The 22,257-nt window shown below is 44.9% G+C and overlaps 1 protein-coding gene across 6 annotated transcripts in view; it reads right to left on the bottom strand.

Annotated features, from left to right (window-relative positions):
• The window catches only part of NSD1 (nuclear receptor binding SET domain protein 1), a 135,695-nt gene extending 113,690 nt beyond the window's left edge, over positions 1 to 22,005 (bottom strand). Inside the window, exons 1-3 of one of the 6 annotated variants that reach the window (XM_032628023.1) lie at positions 21,888 to 22,005; positions 19,852 to 19,965; positions 19,022 to 19,111 (exon numbers count right to left, since the gene is read on the bottom strand). In XM_032628023.1, coding sequence (XP_032483914.1) covers positions 19,022 to 19,111; positions 19,852 to 19,881 — 120 coding nt within the window. In that variant the 5' untranslated portion in view covers positions 19,882 to 19,965; positions 21,888 to 22,005. Of the gene's footprint in view, positions 1 to 19,021; positions 19,966 to 20,814; positions 20,937 to 21,092; positions 21,367 to 21,887 lie in introns of those variants that run through there. The other 5 variants (XM_032628022.1, XM_032628024.1, XM_032628020.1 and 2 more) reach the window with 5 other exon arrangements.
• Positions 22,006 to 22,257: the final 252 nt, after the last annotated feature.

A 22,257-nucleotide genomic window follows, 5' to 3' on the forward strand; every position in this document is an offset into this window, starting at 1 on the left:
CTGCGATCTATTAGTTTAACTTCTTCACCAGATTCAATCCTTACTTGATTTTCCCTAATAAAAACAAGGTCTGAAGACTATTACAAAAAATAAACTCCAAAAATATTTTGAGGAAAGGTTCTAACAGTCAAACGTGTCTCGAGTGACATCAGAAGAAATGAGGGAATAGGGAACTTCAAGGGCCAGTACCTCCACAAAAATAGCAGATGAACAAGGGAAAAACTATCACAAAGAACTACACAAAAAACTATGAGAACTGGGGAAACTACTAAAAAGGTCTGGAACAACCAAGCAAATGCTTAATCAAGAAAAGGGCAAAGAGGGGCTTCCCTGGTGGCGCAGTTGTTAAGAATCCGCCTGCCAACGCAGGGGACACGGGTTCGAGCCCTGGTCCGGGAAGATCCCACATGCCACAGAGCTACTAAGCCTGTGCGCCACAACTACTGAGGTGCTCTAGAGCCCGTGAGCCACAACTACTGAGCCTATGTGCCACAACTACTGAGCCCGCATGCCGCAACTACTTAAGCCCACACGCCTAGAGCCCGTGCTCTGCGAGAAGCCACCACAATGAGAAGCCCGTGCACTACAACAAAGAGTAGTAGCCCCTGCTCACCACAAATAGAGAAAGCCCGCGTGCAGCAACAAAGACCCAACGCAGCCAAAAATAAATAAATAAATTTATTTTTAAAAAAGAAAGAAAGAAAAGGGCAAGGATAGATAGCTAGTGGGAAGCAGCCACATAGCACAGGGAGATCATATGGGTGCTTTGTGACCACCTAGAGGGGTGGGATAGGGAGGATGGGAGAGAGACGCAAGAGGGAGGAGATATGGGGATATATGTATATGTATAGTTGATTCACTTTGTTAAAAAGCAGAAACTAACACACCACTGTAATGCAATTATACCCCAATAAAGATGTTAAAAAAAAAAAAGAAAAGGGCAAGGCTGCTGGCTTTGTAAACTTGGAGCCTGTGGGACATGAGTAGACAACGGGTGCCCCGGAGGCTGGGACAGGTCTGGCCTTAGCAGCTGTGGGCTGTGCGGGAGTATGCACGCGGAGGCTGGGCCGGGGTCCGGGCTGCTTCCATAGTTCACATGGCGCGACTACTCCAGTCCTGGTACCTGACTTCACTGGATCTGAGCTGGTGGATCTGTGCTGGTGGCTTTGTAAACACAGCACCTGAGGGTCACCAGGGCCTATGGCCAGCATTCCTAAAGTTGAGCCGGGAACAAGGACAGTGCCAACAACAGTGTACTTTGTGAGCCCACACAATGGGTTTCAGGTGACACCACAGAGCGCGCTCCCTGGTGGACAGCTCCAGTGGAGGAATACTCAGTGGCTCCTCTCCCAGTGGAAGCGCTCCAATCCTGCCGATCTCACACAGCAGCTTAGAAACGGATCTGGGACCTTCTACTCCAAAAACTAAGGAGCAGATTCTGCCCCTAACAGGGCTGTGACAAACACAGAGCAAAGAGGAGGCCCCGCTCAACTTCCAGTGTGGGCTCTGGTCACCACAACACCAGTTACACCCCCTATCAAGGGTATATCGGCCAGCACACACTGAGGAAAGAGGTGGCAGGCATCCATACTAAAAACAGCCCTCACACCAAAAAATACTAAACCTATGCAGGCTACACAGGGACACTCCCACATAAAAATACCCCTCTAAGACCACAGCAGACAACTGTTTTCCTAAACTCAAAGAGTAAGAGAAATATAAGTAAAATGTAGAAGCAAGAGAACCACTACCAATTAAAAGATAAGAGCATTCTCCTGAAAGAAGGAACAATGAAACAGATCTCTTCAGTCTAATAGACACCGAGTTCAAAAAAGAGGTAATGAGGGCTTCCCTGGTGGCGCAGTGGTTTGAGAGTCCGCTTGCCAATGCAGGGGACACGGGTTCGTGCCCCGGTCCGGGAAGATCCCACATGCCGCAGAGCGGCTGGGCCCGTGAGCCATGGCCACTGAGCCTGCGCGTCCGGAGCCTGTGCTCCGCAACGGGAGAGGCCACAACAGTGAGAGGCCTGCGTACCGCAGGAAAATAAAAAAAAAGAAAGGCTATCAATAGAAATGTAGATTACTGTAAAAAAAGAAAGGCTATCAATAGAAATGTAGATTACTGTAAAAAGGAACTAGAAACTATAAAGAGGAGCCAAGAAAAATTAGAAAACTCACTTGCTGGATAAACCTGAGCTAAAGACAATAAACAGCAGATTGAATAATGCAGAAGACAGAATAATGGAAATCACCCAATCAGAACAGCAGACAGAAAGCCAGATAAAAAAACTGAAAGCAATATAAGAAACCTATGATAATATAAAGCGTGCTAATCTAAACATAACAGAGATTCCAGAAAGAGAAGAGAAAAGGGGAACAAAAGTATATCTGAAGAAATTATGGCTGAACACTTCCCAAACCTCAAGAAGGAAACATCCAGGTACAAGAAACAGAGGGTCCCAAACAAGATGAACCCGAACAAATCTATACCAAGACACATTATAATTAAAATGACAGGGACTTCCCTGGTGGCACAGTGGTTATGAATCCGCCTGCCAGGGTTTCCCTGGTGGCGCAGTGGTTAAGAATCCACCTGCCAATGCAGGGGACATGGGTTCAAGCCCTGGTCCGGGAAGATCCCACATGCCGTGGAGCAACTAAGGCCGTGCACCCCAACTACTGAGCCTGCTCTCTAGAGCCCGCGAGCCACAACTACTGAGTCCACGTGCCACAACTACTGAAACCCGCATGCCTAGAGCCCGTGCTCAACAACAAGAGAAGCCACCGCAATAAGAAGTCCATACGCGGCAACAAAGAGTAGCCCCCACTCGCCACAACTAGAGAAAGACTGCACGCAGCAACGAAGACCCAACACAGCCAACAATAAACAAACAAATAAATATTTATTTTAAAAAAAAGATTCTGCACGCAACAATAAAGACCTCACATGGGGCTTCCCTGGTGGCGCAGTGGTTGGGAGTCCGCCTGCCGATGCAGGGGACACGGGTTCGTGCCCCGGTCCGGGAAGATCCCACATGCCGCGGAGCGGCTGGGCCCATGAGATGTGGCCGCTGAGCCTGCGCGTCCGGAGCCTGTGCTCCGCAATGGGAGAGGCCACAACACTGAGAGGCCCGCGTACCGCAAAAAAAAAAAAAAAAAAGACCTCACGTGCCACAACTAAGACTCGATGTAGCAAAATAAATAAATAAATCTTAAAAAAAAAAAAAAGGACATATAAATCAACATAACAGAACTAAGAGCCCAGAAATAAATCTGTATCTGTTCTCAACAAGGGTGCCAAGACCATTCAATAGGGAAAGAACAGTCTTTTCAACAAATGGTGCTGGGAACAACTGGGTACCCACATCCAAAAGATGTTTGGCCCCTACCTCACATCATGTACAAAAATTCAAAATGCATCAAAGACCTAAGTGTAAGAGGTAAGAACATAACTTTTAGCAGAAAACATAGGAGTAAATCTTCTTCATCTTGAATTAGGCAATGGTTTCTTAGATATGACACCACAAGGCAAATAAAAAAAATAGATATATTGGACTTCATCAAGATTAAAAACCTTTGGAATGTCCCTGGCGGTCCAGTGGACTCTGTGCTTTCACTGCTGAGGGCCAGGGTTCGATCCCTGAACAGGGTACTAGGATCCCACAAGCTGCATGGCATGGCCAAATACAAAAACATTTAAAAAACAAGAAAACAAAAAAAATTTTGTGCTTCAAGGATACCATCAAGAAAATGAAAAAACCCACAGAATGGAAGAAAATATTTGTAAATCATATCTGATAAGGGACTTAATCCAGAATATATAAGGAACTATAATTCAACAATAAAAAGAGCCCAATTTTTAAAAAATATGCAAAGGATTTACAACAGACTCCAAAGTAGCTATGCAAATGTCCAAAAAGCACATAAATGGATGCACAACATCATCAGGGAAATATAAATCAAAACCACAATGAGATAACATGTAACACTCAACAGGATAGCTTAAAAAAAAAAAAAGAAAAGCAAATGTTGGCAAGAATATGAAGAAATCACAACTGTAAAAGGGTACAGCCACTGTGCAAAAACAGTCTGGCCGTTCCTCAAAATGTTAAACAGTCCCGTGGGGTTGGGACTCCACATTCACTGCTGAGGGCACAGACTCAATCCCTGGGTGGGAAACTAAGATCCCACAAGCTGCATGATGCGCCCCCCAAAAAAAGAAGAATCCCCACTGAATCCAGAAGAAGTATTTGTACACCTATGTTCATATCAGCATTATTCACAATAGCCAAAAGGTGGCCATCGACTGATAAATGGATAAAGAAAATGCGGTATACAGCAGAAAATCTTTAAAAAGAAAGAAAATTCTGACACAGGCTACAACATGGGTGAACTCTTGAGGACATTACATTAAGTAAAATAAGGCAATCACAAAAAAGATAAATACTGTATAATTCTACGTGAGGTATTCAGAGCAGTCAAATTCAGAGACAGAAAGCAGAATGGTGGTTACCAGGGGCTGGGAGGAAGGGGAAAGTGGCAAGTTGTTCAATTGGTAAGTTTTCTAAGATGGAAAGAGTTCTGGAGAATAGTTGCACGAAATGTGAACACACTTAATGTTATTTAACTGTACACATCAAAATAGTTAGGATGGAGAGCTCCCTGGTGGCCTAGTGGTCAGGATGCCAGACTTTCACTGCCATGGCCCTGTGTTCAATCCCTGGTCGGGGATCTGAGATTCCGCAAGCCACATCGCATGGCCAAAAAATAAAAACAGTTAGAATGGTAAATTTTATGCTATGTATACTTTATCAAAATTAAATATAGGGGCTTCCCTGGTGGCGCAGTGGTTGAGAGTCCGCCTGCCAATGCAGGGGACATGGGTTCGTGCCCCGGTCCGGGAGGATCCCACATGCCGCGGAGCGGCTGGGCCCATGAGCCATGGCCGCTAAGCCTGCGCATCCGGAGCCTGTGCTCCACAACGGGAGAGGCCCCAACAGTGAGAGGCCCGCGTACCGCCAAAAAAAAAAAAAAAAAAAAAAAAAAAAAGAATTAAAAATAGGACTTCCCTGGTGGCGCAGTGGTTAAGAATCTGCCTGCCAATGCAGGGGATGGAAGATTCTACATGCCGCAGAGCAACTAAGCCTGTGCACCACAACTACTGAGCCCGCATGCCACAACTACCGAAGCCCACGCACCTAGAGCACATGCTCCGCAACAAAAGAAGCCACCGTAACGAGAAGCCCACACACTGCATGAAGAGCTGCCACTGATCACCACAACTAGAGAAAGCCCACGCACAATTACAAAGACCCAACGCAGCCAAAAAATAATAATTAATTAATTAATTTTTTAAAAAGTTAATGGGGGGACTTCCCTGGTGGCACAGTGATTAAGAATCCACCTGCCAATGCAGGGGACACAGGTTCGAGCCCTGGTCCGGGAAGATCCCACATGCCGCGGAGCAACTAGGCCCATGAGCCACAACTACTGAGACTGAGCTCTAGAGCCCGTGAGCCACAACTACTGAAGCCCACACGCCTAGAGCCTGTGCTCCACAACAGGAGAAGCCACTGCAATGAGAAGCCTGCGCACCGCAACAAAGAGTAGCCCCCACTCCCTGCAACTAGAGAAAGCCTGCACACAGCAACGAAGACCCAATGCAGCCAAAAAATAAATAAATTTATTTTAAAAATAAAATAAAAATAAAAAGTTAATGGGGCGGGCTTCCCTGGTGGCACAGTGGTTGAGAGTCCGCCTGCCAATGCAGGGGACACGGGTTCATGCCCCGGTCAGGGAAGATCCCACATGCCGCGAAGCAGCTAGGCCCGTGAGCCATGGCCACTGAGCCTGCGCGTCCGGAGCCTGTGCTCCACAATGGGAGAGGCCACAACAGTGAGAGGCCCGCGAACCGCAAAAAAAAAAAAAAAAAAAAAAAAAGTTAATGGGGCTTCCCTGGTGGTCCAGTGGGTAAGATTCCATGCTCCCAATGCAAGGGGCCCAGGTTCAATCCCTGGTCAGGGAACTAGATCCCACATGCATTCCACGACTAAGAGTTCAAATGCCGCAAGTAAGAGTCCTCATGCCACAACTAAAGTTCCTGCATGCCACAACGAAGATCACGCATGCCGCAACTAAGACCCAGAGCAGCCAAAAATAAATAAATAAATACGTTTTTTAAAGTGTCACTACTTTGTATACTTAAGCTTTCTCCTTTAATTAAAACTACTTACTTCTTATTGGGTGGGCGTGGTAACCAGTTGCCCTAGATGGCCCCCAGTGATCCACACTTCAGGGTATTCCCCTCCCACATTGTATCTCCTTGGATCTCCTTGCTAGGTCTCTCCTCTCTTGGACAACTCACTCTGGGGGAAGCCAGCTACATACTGTGAGCAGCCCTATGGCGAGGCACGCATAGCAAGGAACTGAGGCCTCCTTCAGCCAACAGCCATATGAGTGAGCCATACTGGACAAGGACCCTACAGCCTTCAGATGACTGCAGCAGTGATGGACATCTTGCTTGTAATCTCGTGAGAGACTGAGCCAGAACCATCCAGCTAAACCACTCCCTGATTCCTAACCCTGTGTGAGAGAAATGTTTATTATTTTAGACTGCTCAGTTTGAGGGTAATTTGTTAGGCAGAACAGATAACTAATACAGGATTTCCCTGGTGGTCCAGTGGTTAAGACTCCGCACTCCCAATGCAGGGGGCCTGGGTTCGATCCCTAGTCAGGGAACTAGATCTCACATGCCGCAACTAAGAGCCTGCATGCCACAACTAGAAAAATCCTGCGTGCCGCAACTAAGACCCAGCTCCGCCAAATAAATAAATATTTTTTTTAAAAAGATAACTAATACAAAGGGAAACATTCCTTGCACAGCTAAACGAATTTGTTTTCAAAAAGAAAATTAAAGACTCTATAAAAATTATCATCAGCACAGTGCTGGATATTAAAATAAAATCCCTATTAGATCAATTTAAGGCTGTAGCAGACAGAATTTCTTCAAATTTTTACAAGTGTGTAAAGTTGGTTTATTCAAAATATAGACGCTTCGAATCGATAAAAGAAACTACTCCAAACAGATGTGGATACATGAAAAATGAAACTTCGACTCTACAACTATAGAAAATTAACTAAAATGAAAAACATACTGAGAAGAAATATTTATGTCTGTAAGATAAAAGGATAATTGCTATAAAACACTACAATCCAGACAGATAAGTCAGCAAAGGATATGGACAGCAAAGGCCACAGGAGAAATACAAACAAGAAGCAAAGAAATAATTTTCAACAATAAAATTGTATTAATTAAATCAAACTTGCGGTAGAAGTATACACCTATTTAATGAAGTAAAAAACTTAAAACATCAATGCTATCAAAGCTGGCATGCTATCAAAGGGAGGAAAATGCTGTACTCGTATATACACTATTTAGAACTGTGTGAAATGGTACACTCCTTTTGGAAAGCCATGAAGAAGTAGGTACATCTGAGACAAAACATTTAACCCATTGCCCTGATAATTCCCCTACCAGCAGTTTATCCTTAGGAAATAATTCCACAGACATTACTATGAAATTAATAAGGTACCTACCAAGACTTTACTTAAAACTCTAATATCTGCTCCACCAAAGAACTAATTTCAGTGGTTTAATTACCTGCACTATAACACTTCTGCCTCAAAGCTCTACTATGTTTAAAAAAAAAAGGAAGCACTTCAAATGTAGAACTGTATTACCTCTCAACAACTGCTCTGCAATTCTTTACAGATCTTGGCATGATGGAAGTGTTTTTTCTTCATATGCTGATTAGATTCAATACATTGTCCATTGAACCAACTGAAATGTTTAAAAAATGCCTTTGGATATAAAATTCCAATAACAAGTAGCATGGCATTGATGTCTATTATTTTTACTGGGTATAGATAAAACTTGAACATTGCCGACTTTCACCAGGGATCCCCAACAGCTCCAATTACCGCATCAAGAGAAATTAGAGGTGCCAAGAGGAATATACCCTCAGTAATTTACAAAGAAAGACTATCTTCAGATTCTGCCTGGTATATGGGGAGACATCATATAACCAGTAATTATTTTCAATTTAATCTAATGTGTAAATATAATTGTTCATCCTCCAAAATGGATTTTATCCTTCCAGCAATCTTTAACACAGTACTATGGTATTGATATTTTATGTAAGGTCACTGGACATGTAAAAAGAACTTTAGAGGCCTTAATAAAGTAATTTCACCTAAGAACAGTAACGAACACCAAAATCTGTTCCAATTTATTAAGGGGAACCCACAAGTCTGTATGATTTTACTGTTTCTTTAATAAGTTATCTAAAAGTAGAAACAATACTTAAAAATTATGACTTGTGTACAGGTATTATAAAGAATGTAGATCATCTAGAATACATAAAGAACTCTCAAAACTCAACAATTAAAATCAAACAATCCAATTAGAAAATGGGCAAAAGACATGAATATATTTCACCAAAGAGGATATACAGATGGGAAATAAACACACAAAAAGATGTTCAGGGTTTCCCGGGTGGCGCAGTGGTTGAGAGTCCGCCTGCCAATGCAGGGGACACGGGGGTTCGTGCCCCGGTCCGGGAAGATCCCACATGCCACGGAGTGGCTGGGCCTGTGAGCCATGTCCGCTGAGCCTGCGCGTCCAGAGCCTGTGCTCCGCAATGGGAGAGGCCACAACAGTGAGAGGCCCGCGTACAGCAAAAACAAAAACAAAAGATGTTCAACATCATTAGCTATCAGGGAAATGCAAATAAAAACCATAATGAGGGCTTCCCTGGTGGCACAGTGGTTAAGAATCTGCCTGCCAATGCAGGGGACACGGGTTCGAGCCCTGGTCCGGGAAGATCCCACATGCCGCAGAGCAGTTAAGCCTGTGCACCACAACTACTGAGCCTGCGCTCTAGAGCCCGCAAGCCACAACTACTGAAGCCCGCATGCCTAGAGCCTGTGTTCCGCAGTAAGAGAAGCCCCCGCTCACTGCAACTAAAGAAAGCCTGTGTGCAGCAACGAAGACCCAACACAGCCAAAAAAGAAAGTAAAATAAATAAATTAAAAACAAAAACCATAATGAGATATCATTACATAACTACCAAAATGGTTAAAACAGGGTTTCTCTAGTGGCGCAGTGGTTGAGAGTCCGCCTGCCGATGCAGGGGACACAGGCTCGTGCCCCGGTCCGGGAAGAACCCACATGCCGCGGAGCGGCTGGGCCCGTGAGCCATGGCTGCTGAGCCTGCGCGTCTGGAGCCTGTGCTCCGCAATGGGAGAGGCCATAGCAGTGAGAGGCCCGCCCGCGTACCGCAAAGAAAAAAAAAAAAAAAAAAAAAAAACCAAAGGTTAAAACAGAAATAGTGAAAACACTAAATGATGGTGAGGAGGAAGAGAAACTGGATCACTCATACACTACTGGTGAGAATGTAAATAGTACAGTTACTCTGGAAATCAGCTTGGCAGTTTCTTATAAAAGTAAACATGCAGTACCATATGATTCAGCAATGGTACTCTTGGGCATTTATCCCAGAGAAATGAAAATTTATGTTCACACAAAACCTGTATATGAATGTTCACAGTACTTTTACTTCTAATAGCCAAAATCTAGGATAAACCCAGATGTCCTTCAACAGGTGAATGGTTAAACAAACTGTCGTAGATACGTATCACGGAATACTACTTAGTAATAAAAAGGTATAAAATATTGATATAGGGCTTCCCTGGTGGCGCAGTGGTTGAGAGTCCGCCTGCCGATGCAGGGGACGCGGGTTCGTGCCCCGGTCCGGGAAGATCCCACATGCCGCGGAGCGGCTGGACCCGTGGGCCATGGCCGCTGGGCCTGCGCGTCCGGGGCCTGTGCTCCGCAACGGGAGAGGCCACAACAGTGAGAGGCCCGCGTACCGCAAAAAAAAAAAAAAAAAATATTGATATACTCAATAACTTGGATGACTCTCCAGGGAATTTTAAATGAAAAAACCCCAATCCCAAAAGGCTATATATATACTGCATGATTCCACTTACGGACATTTTTGAAATGACAAAATTTTAGAAACAAAGGACAGGTTAGTAGTTGGCAAAAGTTGGAGGAGGAACTGCCAGGAAGAAGATGGGTGTGATATAAAAGGGCCACAGAAGATATCCTTGTGGCATTAAAAGTGTTCAACATCTTGAGTGTGGTAGTGCACGTACAAACCCACGCAGGCGATAAAAATGCAGAGAACTTAACATAGTACATACACACAAACAAGTACAAGTAAAACCAGGGACATCTGGAATATGTCCTTATAGAACTATAGAATTTTCTTTAAAAAAAAAATATGAAAAACATAAACTGGGACACCTGAATAAGATTGGTGGATTATACCAATGTCAATATCCTGGTTGTGATATTAGATGTTTTTGCAAAACATTATCATTGCAAAATCAAGCAAAACATACATGAGATCTCTCTGTATTATTTCTAACAACTAACAACAGCATGTGAACTTACAGTGATTTCAATAAAAATTTCAATAATAAAAAAAAATGGAGATCTACCTACATGCTCATATGAATGGATATCCTCAACGCATTAGGTATTCAAAAATATGTTTATCAGGCCATTCATGTTACCAAAAGATAAAAAAGGTACATAAACACAAAGAAAATTCTAATAAAATATAAAGAATGAAAATGAGTGACAACTGGGAATTCCCCGGTGGTCCAGTGGTTAGGACTCTGTGCTTTCACTGCAGAGGGCTGGGGTTCAATCCCTGGTCAGGGAACTGGGATCCCACAAACTGCACAGTGTGGGCCCCCCCGCCCAAAAAAAAAAAGAGGGAGCATATGAAGGGTGACAGAAATAAAGTTCCTTTTTGTTTTAATGTTCCATTTTTCACTTTTACCATGAATTTATATTACTTTTCTAACTAAAAATATTCATAGCAATTTCTTCAGAAGGCTACATTTTGAGATCATTAAAAAAGTTTCAGAAATGATCATTCAGTGAAAATCAAACCCACCACCAGAAAAGAGGTGGGCTCTCCTGAAAACCAGGGGGTGGAAATGAAACATTTATATCCATGACAAAAGACAACCGGCAAAAAGCAACAAGTAATAAAGTTAAACTGCTTAATAGCTGGAGTGCAGAGAGATACTGATCCTATGGCCCAAATCAAATTCTCCTGATTACCAAACAAAAAAATGGATCAAATTCTCCTGATTATTAAACAAAAACAGAAAAAATACTTAATGCCTTTATCTTACCAATTAAGGAAGAACAGTTTAGAAGAATAGAGAAAAAAGCAAAAGTGCAAAGATACGTTTCTCAAAATTCACAACTAACTCTTCCAAATGTCCATTTGGCTCTTGGCATATAATAATAATAGGCATCACTTACCGAGCACCTACTTCAGATAAATTATCTTGTTGCATCCTTTCAAACGTGTAGGCTACACAGTATTCGCCCAATTTAGAGATGAGGAACTGGGCCTCAGAGAGATTAAAGGGGCTTCTACTAAACAGGTAGCACAGTACATTCTCAAGGGATCTATCCAAGTTAAAACTATTATGATTTAATATCCTTAATTAAGAGATTAAATGTGAGAATGGAGAGAAAAATGAATGCTTGAGATACAGGGAGCACAAATTCAAAGCCCTTAGAAATTAAATGCATGAGGAGATAAAGTCAAAAAAATCACTGAAGTTTTGAAATTTGGTACATTGAGGATGAGCATTCACAGTCTACTCATCACCTTCCTACCTAAAATTTACTCCCATTCCCAACTTGTATCTCTGGAATAGCACCATTCATTCTTTTTTTTTTTTTTTTTTTTTTTTTTTTTGCGGTACGCGGGCCTCTCACTGCTGTGGCCTCTCCCGTTGCGGAGCACAGGCTCCGGACGCGCAGGCTCAGCGGCCATGGCTCACGGGCCCGGCCGCTTCGCGGCACGTGGGATCCTCCCGGACCAGGGCACAAACCCATGTCCCCTGCATCAGCAGGCGGACCCCCAACCACTGCGCCACCAGGCAAGCCCCACCATTCATTCTTTTACTCCATAAATATATGAGTGTCTACTACAAAGAAGGCACCATGCTACACATTGTTAAGATGCAAAAAGATGAATCACATCAGGGAGACAAAGGCTAACAGTTCAGCCTGGCTGAACCCAGCCAGGATTCCCTGGGTGTAGCATATGAGATTTGGGAAAGTCGGGATGAGGTCCTATCAAAGAGGACACTGAATTTGGGCTTATTTGTTAGGCAAATGGGGAGAGGAGTGAGGCACTGAAGATAAAGCTTTAACCAGAGACCTAGTTTTCTCATTTTGGAGGTCAGAGGTAATTTTGTCTGTCTCTCCAGACAGACTGGAGAGAAGAACTATATGAAGACCAGTAATAAAGACATCATAGTAGAATGGAAATAGCATAAAAATTCAACCCTACAGCATGGAATACAAGGCCTATATTTACACTTTATCTCCTGACAACCCCACTCCTCTCAGATTCCTATCAAAGAATTTCTTGCCACTTGCATATGCTATTCCTTCTTACTTACTGGCATGTCTCTGCTCAAATTATATATAACCCTCTATGAAGTTCTTCCAGATTACTCCAGGCATGCCTTCCTCCACACTCCCATAGTACCTATAACACCTATCAGACCACGTGTTATTGTCATTGTTTACATTTGTTTTCCACAGTAAAGTTCCTTAAAAGCAAGTCTACGTCTTTCCCTTTTTTAATACTAGCAGTGCCTAGCACAGAGGAGGCACTCAAATGCATTTTGAATCATATAAACAAATAAGTGACTCCAAGGTTTCCAGCCTCGAGAAGAAATGGAGGATGATGCCATCATTAAGACAGAAGGAAAAGCATGTTTGGCAATAAAAGAGATAGGGTCAAAAGTAAGTAAGTATGGGGACTTCCCTGGTGGCGCAGTGGTTAAGAATCCGTCTGCCAATGCACGGCACATGGGTTCGAGCCCTGGTCCAGGAAGATCCCACGTGCTGCGAAGCAACTAAGCCCCTGCGCCACAACTACTCAGCCTGCACTCTAGAGCCCGCATACCACAACTACTGAAGCCCGCACACCCAGAGCCCGTGCTCCACAACAAGAGAAGCCACCGCAACGAGAAGCCCACGCACCGCAACAAAGAGGAGCCCCCGATTGCCACAACTGGAGAAAGCCCACGCTCAGCAAAGAAGCCCCAACGCAGCCAAATAAATAGATGAATAAACAAATAAAAATAAAAAAGCAATGTCAATAATTTTTTAAAAGCTTTAAAAAAAAAAGTAAGTATGATACAGATGGAAGAGAAACTCGGGTGGCAGTTTGAGTTTCTTGGTCTGAAGCTCAGAAGTCAGATTAAGAGAGTTTTCACACAGTAGAGAAGCAGTAAAGTGAATCAATGAAAGCAGATGAGGCTGCAGAGAATGAAGGAAAGAGGAAGAAAAGAGAACAAGCAGTCGTAAAAGGAGTCGTGGTCAAAATGCTGCACATCTAGTAGGATAAGTATGGAGGTGTCATTTGTGACTCTGAAAAGAACAGTTTCAACAGAGTACAGAAGCCAATTCACAGAGCTTAAGGAGACGTAAACAAAATAGACAACTTTTTCAAGAAATTCACCAGTAAAGAGGAAAGATAATCGGAGAGGTTACAGGATAAAGGAAGATTCCTTTAGAATAGGAAGATGTCATTCTGTTTTTAGGCAGAAAAAGTGATGCAGTGAAGGTTGAGAATAAAGATCCCAGAGGGAAAGAGGAAAGAGTCATGAATAAAACCAGGGCCTCCAGCAAGGACAGAGTCAGATAAGGAGCAGAAACTGAGACGTGTGGAGACAGAAAAGGAGGGAGTAGAGAACTACTGGGATGATGAGAAGGGAAGAGGAGAAAACCCCTGAGGAATCATTTTTGTCTCAGGCACCAACACGACAAGCCGTGGACATCGTCTGCACTTATCTCTTTCCTTCATTCCTTAAATCCAGGCTCCAATTTTGCCTCCAATCCAGGCAACCCTAAAAGGGCTGCCAATTTTCCCTTCTCTGAAATAATCTTTTGGACTTACCCCCTTTCTTACTACTGACTCTGATCAATTCTAATTTTTAATTACTACTGCAACAGACTCCTACATCCTAACATTGCCTCTACTCTCTACTAGCCAAAGTTTTCCAAACACAGATTTCATTGAATCACTTCTCAGCTGAAATTGCTCACTGGACCCCAGTTCCTATCACATCAATACCAAATGCCACAGTCTGGATTTCTAGGCCTTATTACCTGAGGACACCCATCCTACCCAACCTTCTGAAAATAGTATGTTCAATTTAGTTCTCTTTATCCGAAGTACCCTTCTAAACCTAACCAAACCTAACCCAGTCAAGATCAATTCAAGTCCCACTTCTTCCTTGAAGCCCTAAGTTTCATTCATCTCTCCACTGATCTCCTTAACCATGTAAACATCCATAGCACAGAACTTAGTACAGGGAGTGGTTTGTGAGTATTTTCTGGATCTCCAAGATTGTACCGGGTGGATATTGTTACAACACCAAGATACCTTTTTTTTTTTGGGCCGCACCACGCAGCATACGGGATCTCAGTTCCCCAACCAGGGATCGAACCCATGCCCCCTACAGTGGAAGCTCGGATTCTTAACCACTGGACCGCCAGGGAAGTCCCAAGATATCTATTTTTAAGTGGCCAAGAAAAAGTCTCTATACAAACATCCATCCCATGTACGATACAGTGTCTATCACTACCTAAAGAAGCACTAACTAGTATTACATTGCAAGTCAATTACTAGGTAAAATTGCAAACAAATCTGGCAAAAAGATGCAGTGTTCCTTAAAGTCAATGTAAATAATAAAGAAGAATCACCCCAATTACAGGCAAGGAAAAGTTGATCTAGGTCAACCAGTAAACAAGTGACAACTGATAAGGATACAGGACAGGAACTTCAAAGAGTGATATGAACATCAAAGGGTTAAGAAATGCTAGTGAATGACACAGTGGAGAGAGGATAGAACAAGACTGGCAAAATATCAGTGATTCTCTTTTATTGCAGGGGGAGGGGAGTAGCTGCACCTCTCGGGATGTGTAACGTCCTCAACCAGGGATCGAACCTGTACCCCCTGCAGCGGAAGCACGGAGTCTTAACCACTGATCCACCAGAGAAGTCCCAATATCAGTAACTCTGGAAGCTAAGTGAGGAGTACATGGAAATTCAACTATTTTCTCTTTTTCGGTATACACCTGAAATTTTCCATAATGGATATTCTTAAAACAAAAACCTCAGTAAAAATGATTAAGTCCTTAAATATTTTTTAAAATTTATCCTCCTTATGATCATAATGAGAAAATGAAGCAAAATAAAGTATGCCATCTCCTATGGTACAATTTTGCTGGACAAAATTTTTAAAAATCTATTTGATTCCTGCCTTATTATAACAAATAGTTGCCATGATAATAAAAAAAATTTTTTTTTAGTATTTATTTATTTGGCTGCACCAGGTCTTAGTTGCGGCATGTGGGATCTTCGTTGCCGTGTGCGGGCTCTTAGTTGCAGCATGTGAGATCTAGTCAGGGATCAAACCCAGGCTCCCTGCATTGGGAGCACGGAGTCTTAGCCACTGGACCACCTGGGAAGTCCCATAATCAAAATTTTGATAAAGGTTTAAAACTTACTTTTAAGGACTTCCCCGCTGGCGCAGTGGTTGGGAATCTGCCTGCCAATGCAGGGGACACGGGTTCCAGCCCTGGTCCACGAAGATACCACATGCTGCAGAGAAACTAAGCCCATGCGCCACAACTGAGCCTGCGCTCTAGAGCCCGCGAGCCACAACTACTGAGCCCACGTGCCACAACTACTGAAGCTCATGTGCCTAGAGCCCGTGCTCCGCAACAAGAGAAGCCACCGCAATAAGAAGCCCGCACACCACCAGAAGAGTAGTCCCTGCTCACAGCAACTAGAGAAAGCCCGCGCAGCAACGAAGCCCCAAGGCAGCCAAAAATAAATAAATAAAAAATAATATTTAAAAAATATCTATGTGTCTTTTCAAATATAAATAAATAAAACTTACTTTTATAATTCTTAATTTTACTTTTCAATATAAAATCCTAAATAAACCTTTTTCTCCTTATTTACTTATGAAATTTTAGTCCTCATTTTGAGTGTATTCATTTTTAGCAGTCTTCTTTAGATAAAGAGGATCACTAATATAAAATGTATGTCAGACCATCCTGGAGGCTGGCTACATCCTAAGAACTTTGAGGATCCCCAAATTCATGAATACCACCATAGCATAAATTAACTCTATTCATATTTATCTCCATAAAATATCTAAGTGAGGAAGAGTAGCAAACAAACAACTGCTGCAATGAGCCTAGTGAGAAAACCATGAGTCACTTCAGGCCCAGGCAAGAGTGTCAGAGACCTTCAAAAGTCACTAAAGAAAACCAAGAGTACTCAGATAATTCTATGGTTTCAAGGGTTTCAGTCTTGTCTCCAATAACATCAAGTGCCTTGAAGGTTGATCTATGTCTTCTATGACATCTGTTTTTACTACAAGGCTATGAAGACCCAATAAGATAATACAGACCAAAGCACTTAATAAACTGTAAGTTACTGACTGCTTTAACTTGGAGCTCTGGGGACCAACCTTCCTTGAAGATTTTTTTCAAGTATCTACAATGTACAAAGCACTGTACATTGTATATGTACATAGGCAGAAATTAAACAGTATCAACCCAATTAAATATAAAAGCACCAGGTCAGGATTATTAACTGTAATGACAACCATTTCACATCACTGTACACAGAAAAAACTGAGGAACATGAAGGTAAACTGAAGAGGCTGCTCGTTTATGGCAGGAGGCAAAAAGTCTGCTGATAGCTAGTTGTACAAAACAACTGGCAATATGATGCTGAACTATGTGTCTTTCCCTAATTCGAGACAGAGGGCTTAAAACCCTAATAACTACTCTTAATCTCGCCAGGAGAATCTCATTCTATCACAATATTACAGACAGAAAAAAAAACCAAATAGCATTTGCAAAAGATTTTCTAATTTCTAGCCCTGAACACAGGATCTAACACAGAGTAAGCACTCTATACCTGCTGCATCAACCAATCAACTGTGGATAGTCTCAAAACATCAAGTGTGTGGTTTATTGTTCAACTACATTTGCATTTTGAGATTGATTTCGCTTTAAATCCTCAGTTAAAAAATATCAAAGGCAAAAAATATATATATACACACACATCAAAAGCGAAAATCAAAGCAACAGATTTCATCTACAACTGGCGGTCCAGTGGTTAGGACTTGGCGCTTTCACTGCCGTGGCCCGGGTTCAGTCCCCGGTCCGGGAACTAAGCTCTCGCAAGCCACGAGCAGCAGAGCTGGGGGGGGGGGGGGGGGGGGGGCGGCAAAAAAACAATAAAGATACTTGCTTCTTCAAGTCCATAATCTTTAAGCAATTTAGATTTTCTACCTGAAAAAAGTTTTTCTACATTTATACAAGTTTGTTAACTCTCATTTTAGATGCATAACATACTTTCTATAGGCTCCAGTATTTTCAACTGTTTTTAATAGAACCTATACTCCACTGACACTTCTTTGATAGATTTATATTTGTATGCTTCTAGAGAAATATGTATCTCCACCTTCAGATCTAAGTTTTTTTATGTAGTTCAAAAGACAAAACTATATACATGTAAAATAAATTTCAACATGAACCCACGAAGAAGGATTTGTCTGAGCTGCCAATAGGCTGCCAATACAGCCTATCTACCCTGAAAAATACCTCGGACAATAAAGACTCTAGATTACTACCAAAACAAATTTTTTAAATCTGCAACTGCAAGCTAAGAAATCAAGGAGTACTAAAGCATATTTAAGATATGAATCAACAGAAACAAAAGTGACACACCCACATTCTAACTTTAAAGAACAGCAGGGCTATACAGTAAAATGAATGTTTAATGCACTCATAACTATCATCACACACCATAAAATTTTCTCTGATTAAATCTTTACATAGTATTTCAGCAGTATGTTGGGAGGAAATGGGATCCTGTTTGGTGACATTACAGGTGACCATGACAATGTGTCTGGACAGAAACAAAATCAGAATCAAATATTTAAAGTGAAAGGAATCTTTTAACAATCAAGTTAAAACAATCAGATTTTAAAGGTGATTAAACTGAAGCTAAGAGAAGTCAAACTGACCATTTAGCTAACTAGGAATAGTCCAAATATTCTGCGTAAGATCAAACTTTTAAAAAAACTTTATCATTTACCACAATCTAACAATAGTATGTAGCACTAATGAGTAACTCAAATTACATTTTTTTCCATTTCTATACACATACACCCATACCACACATTTATATACACTTCAAAATTTAAAACTTGGAAAGGTTTTAATGGTGGCAGGTACCTGAAGCATAGGATGCTGTACAACAGGTAGTTCAGGAAAATCAGCCCAATTTAAATTCTGACTGATGTCCAAGAAGGCCTTCTCATCTTAGCTACTGTGAATGTTTACCCCAAATGCACTTCAACCTGCAGCAAAAGTCACCCCATCAACTAAAAATATAAACCATGCCTTACGCAGAAACAGGACTCCAGGTAATTAACTGGTTCACCTGTACTCATGATACCAGCAAGCCAAAGCCAGGCTCACTTAAAAAAGAAAAAGCTAAACAAATGTATACCTCCACCTTGAACATTTAAATCTGAACTCAATCAAATGCCCTTAAAGTTTAACTCTTAGCCAGTCCTCAATGGAGAGTTAATTGGGAAAAATCAAAAAAGAACCAAACTCATAGAATAGAAGATGATTTTTTAAATCAAAGTAAAATTTCCCCAAAGAGCTTATCGTTAGCAATAAGCTTTCATCTGTGAACTGATAAACAACAAAAAATCAATTAGTTATAACTGGTTTTTATAGTTTCCCTTTAAGTTGCCTGTATATATACATTTATGTATATATTTAAGTTGTACCAAAAACTGCTTACAAATGGCAATTCCTGTGAAGTAGATGATGATGAAGTTCCAGGTAATTCTAGCATGTTTCCTAATGTACTGGTACTGGAGTCTGGATCATCCTGAAAAGATAAATTTATCGAGTTTAATTGCTCTTCTACGGTAATGGTTGTATCTCCTAGTGAAAGGGGGGCTGGGAGAAGGGCTGCTTTTTCATTGCTGCCGTCCACTTCATTTCTTTGCTTATTTTTCTGTGTTTCAGTTTGAGGAGCTAATGGCAAGAATGGCGATTTGACTGCACCGTGTCTACTGTCTGGTGTGCTGTCTTGTTCATTTCCCATGGCCACGTCTACACCATTCTCTGATTTAGGCTCATAATTGCAGGTGGCATTGGTCTGAGTTTCCTCAAAGATCTCCTCTATACTCTCATCCTCTGTGACTGGCTGTTCTGGGTCCATTTCAGAATCTACATCTGCATCGTCCACACAAGTAAAATTCTCAAAGTGCAGAAAGCCATTCTTGATAGTCTTTGTTACTTTTACCTGGAGTTCAGGGGAGTTATTACAAGAGGGTTCCTGTTTCATAGCAAGTGCTGTTGGACCACCAGGACTCAAGGAAGTGCAAACAATTGGCGACTGAGCTCTTGAATCACTTTTTTCAGGGTCTTGAAAGGATTCTGATCCATCAGCAGACCCATTTAAATACTCTACATTGATCATGGAGGCCAAATCCTGTAGTCTCCGCAGTGGAATGTAACAAGATGGAGAATCTTGTCCATAAGCATTTTGGGATGTTCCACTGGCAGTCGATAACTGCATAGTACACCCATTAAGTGGCTCAGAAAAATTGGATTGACCATTACCGAAAGGGCTGTCCTTGTCTTCAGGGGCATCTAAATTCACTGGATTGGAAAAGGGCAGCAGACAATTTCTTCTAGGTAGTTCACAGGTCTGATCCATCCTGGGCCAGCATCAACCTGGAATCCAAAAACACAGCAATTAATCTGAGTTAATAAGCCATTTGACTCTTATCTTCAAAATGGCAGCCACTTCAAGAGGCCTAGTGGCCTCGAAGCCTAGTTCTACTGCACTTCCATGGGCGGAAAAAGTTCCCCAGCTGACGATGGAAAAATGGCCTCGGAGAGACTCCGCAAACTCCATCTTCCCGGAGATAGGCAGATCTTGCCACATGGAAACAGCCGTCCCTTTTTTCTGCACTGCAGACTGGTGGACAGTTGGGCTGATCTAAAATTAAAATCCCTTTGGCAGTAGAAATTTCCAAATCTCAAACAGCAATAGTCCTTCCATTCCCCCGCTGGGGGTCCTGTGGCCGGATCTCCCGAAGGGAGGGGGCTGTAGGGTTCGAGGGGGGCTCCGGGACGCTGCACAAAAAGGTTATCCCCCCCATCCTTTCTGGCTCGCTCGGGCGCAGCGGTCACAATAGCGCTGCACCCTGCGCCCCAGCCGGCGCCGGAGCCTTTGCAGCGGCCGTGCTCTGGCCGCAGACGAGTCGGCCGAAGCGGGTGCACCCCGAAGCTCGCCTTTCTGACTGCAGGCCTGCTCGGTCCACGGCTGCAGGGCCCAGAGGCTGGAACGCGGCAAGGGGAGAAACGGAGGCAGCCAGTGAAGCCGAGTCAGGGCAGCAGCAGCTGCTACAGCTTGACAAACATGGCTGCTGCCGACGCCGCCGCCGCCTGCCCGGGCCGCGCTCCTTCCCGCAGCGCCGGCAGCACCTCCTGGAAGAGCCGATCTCACTCATCAATATTCAGCAACAAGCAAAGTTTGCTGCAGGAGGGCAGCCGGCCCCGTGCCCCCCAGCCGGCTACCTGAAGGGAGGCGGAGGCCGAGGTGCGCGCGGGAGGCCGGCGGGGCACTGGCCGCGCGGGGAGGAAGTTCGCGGCGTCCCGGCCGGCTAGGCCTGAGCCCGGCTGGTAGTGATGGAGGGGGAGGGGGCCTGCGGCTGCAACGCCGCCGGCCACCAACCCTGTGCCGCGCCCGGCCCTCCCCCGCGCCCCTCACCTCACGGCCACCACCATCTTCCCCGCCCGCCCGCCTCCCCCCTCCGCTCGCTCCTGCCCGCCGCCCACCCCAGCGCACTAGTTACCGTGCCCCGTGCCCCCTCCCGGGCCGGCTGGGGGGAGGGGGTGACCCTCATTACACTGGGGCGCGAGCGGAGCGGTGGGGAGAGCGCGGAGCCGCTCACCGCACCCCCCTCCCCCCGCGTCTCTCTTCAGGGTAGAAGGCAGCGAAGGCGACCTGCCCCGGCCTATTCCGCCGCCGCCGCCTCCTCCTCACACCCCCACCGCGCGCGCCCCCGCGGCGGCGCGAGCGACCGAGCGCCTCGCGCCGGCCCGCGTGCGGCTGGGGCCCCGAGTGCGCGCGCACCCCTTCCCCCACGGCGCGCGCTCCTTTGCCTCACTCTTCGGGGTTCAGGGCGGGTGAAGTCGGGCTCGCGAGCGCGCCGCCCAATCAGCGGAGCCGCCGCTGCCGCCCCCTCTCCTCCCCCTGCGCGCCAGCTCGCGGCCCGGGCCTACGGGCCGGCCCGGCTGCCCGGGCGGGGCCTGAGGCGAGCTCCCCAGGGGCCTCGCGCGCCTCACCGGAGTGTCGGGGCCTGCGGGCGTCGTGGGTGGCACTCCGATCCCCTCACCTACCTCAGGGAGCTGCGCCGGCCCCGGGCTGCACACGGTTCCAGCACCCTATCGGTCTCGAGCCCCAGCCCCGGCGGCACCTGGCCGGGCTGAGGCCTGTCCGACCGCCCCGCCAGCCCCGCTCGGGCCCGCGTCAGTCCCGGCCTCCATCTTAGGTTACAGCCCTGGTTCCCCATCCACTGGGCACCTGCCCTCAGCCCGCTCCGCTCGGCCCGAGGCCAAGGCAACCCCCCTCCTACCGCGGGGCTCACCTGGGGGCTGGGGCTGGGGTCTTCGAGGCCTCAAACCCCGAGCAGGCGCGGCCGCAGGTGAACCCCCTGCCCGGCCGCACCCCAAGCCCACACCACCACCACTACAGACCAAGCTGAGCAGGAAACAAAATGGAGGCAGCAGCTCGGGTCTGCCTCCCCGAGCCAAGCCTGTACAGCCCCAGGGCTCCCTTCTGCCGCAGGCCCGACGCCCGCGAGGCAGGGGGCTGGCTCGTCCAGGCACCAAAGGCAGCCACCCTAGAGCAGCGCAGACAGGCCGTGGACTCGGCCCTGCGGTCCCCACAGCCCCTCACCCACCACCCCTTCCCTTCCCCCTCCCCCCCATTCCTCTCCCTCCCCCTGCCCGGCCGTG

The sequence above is a fragment of the Phocoena sinus genome, chromosome 3 (genome assembly GCF_008692025.1).
Source record: "Phocoena sinus isolate mPhoSin1 chromosome 3, mPhoSin1.pri, whole genome shotgun sequence".
Taxonomy (NCBI): Eukaryota; Metazoa; Chordata; class Mammalia; order Artiodactyla; family Phocoenidae; genus Phocoena; species Phocoena sinus.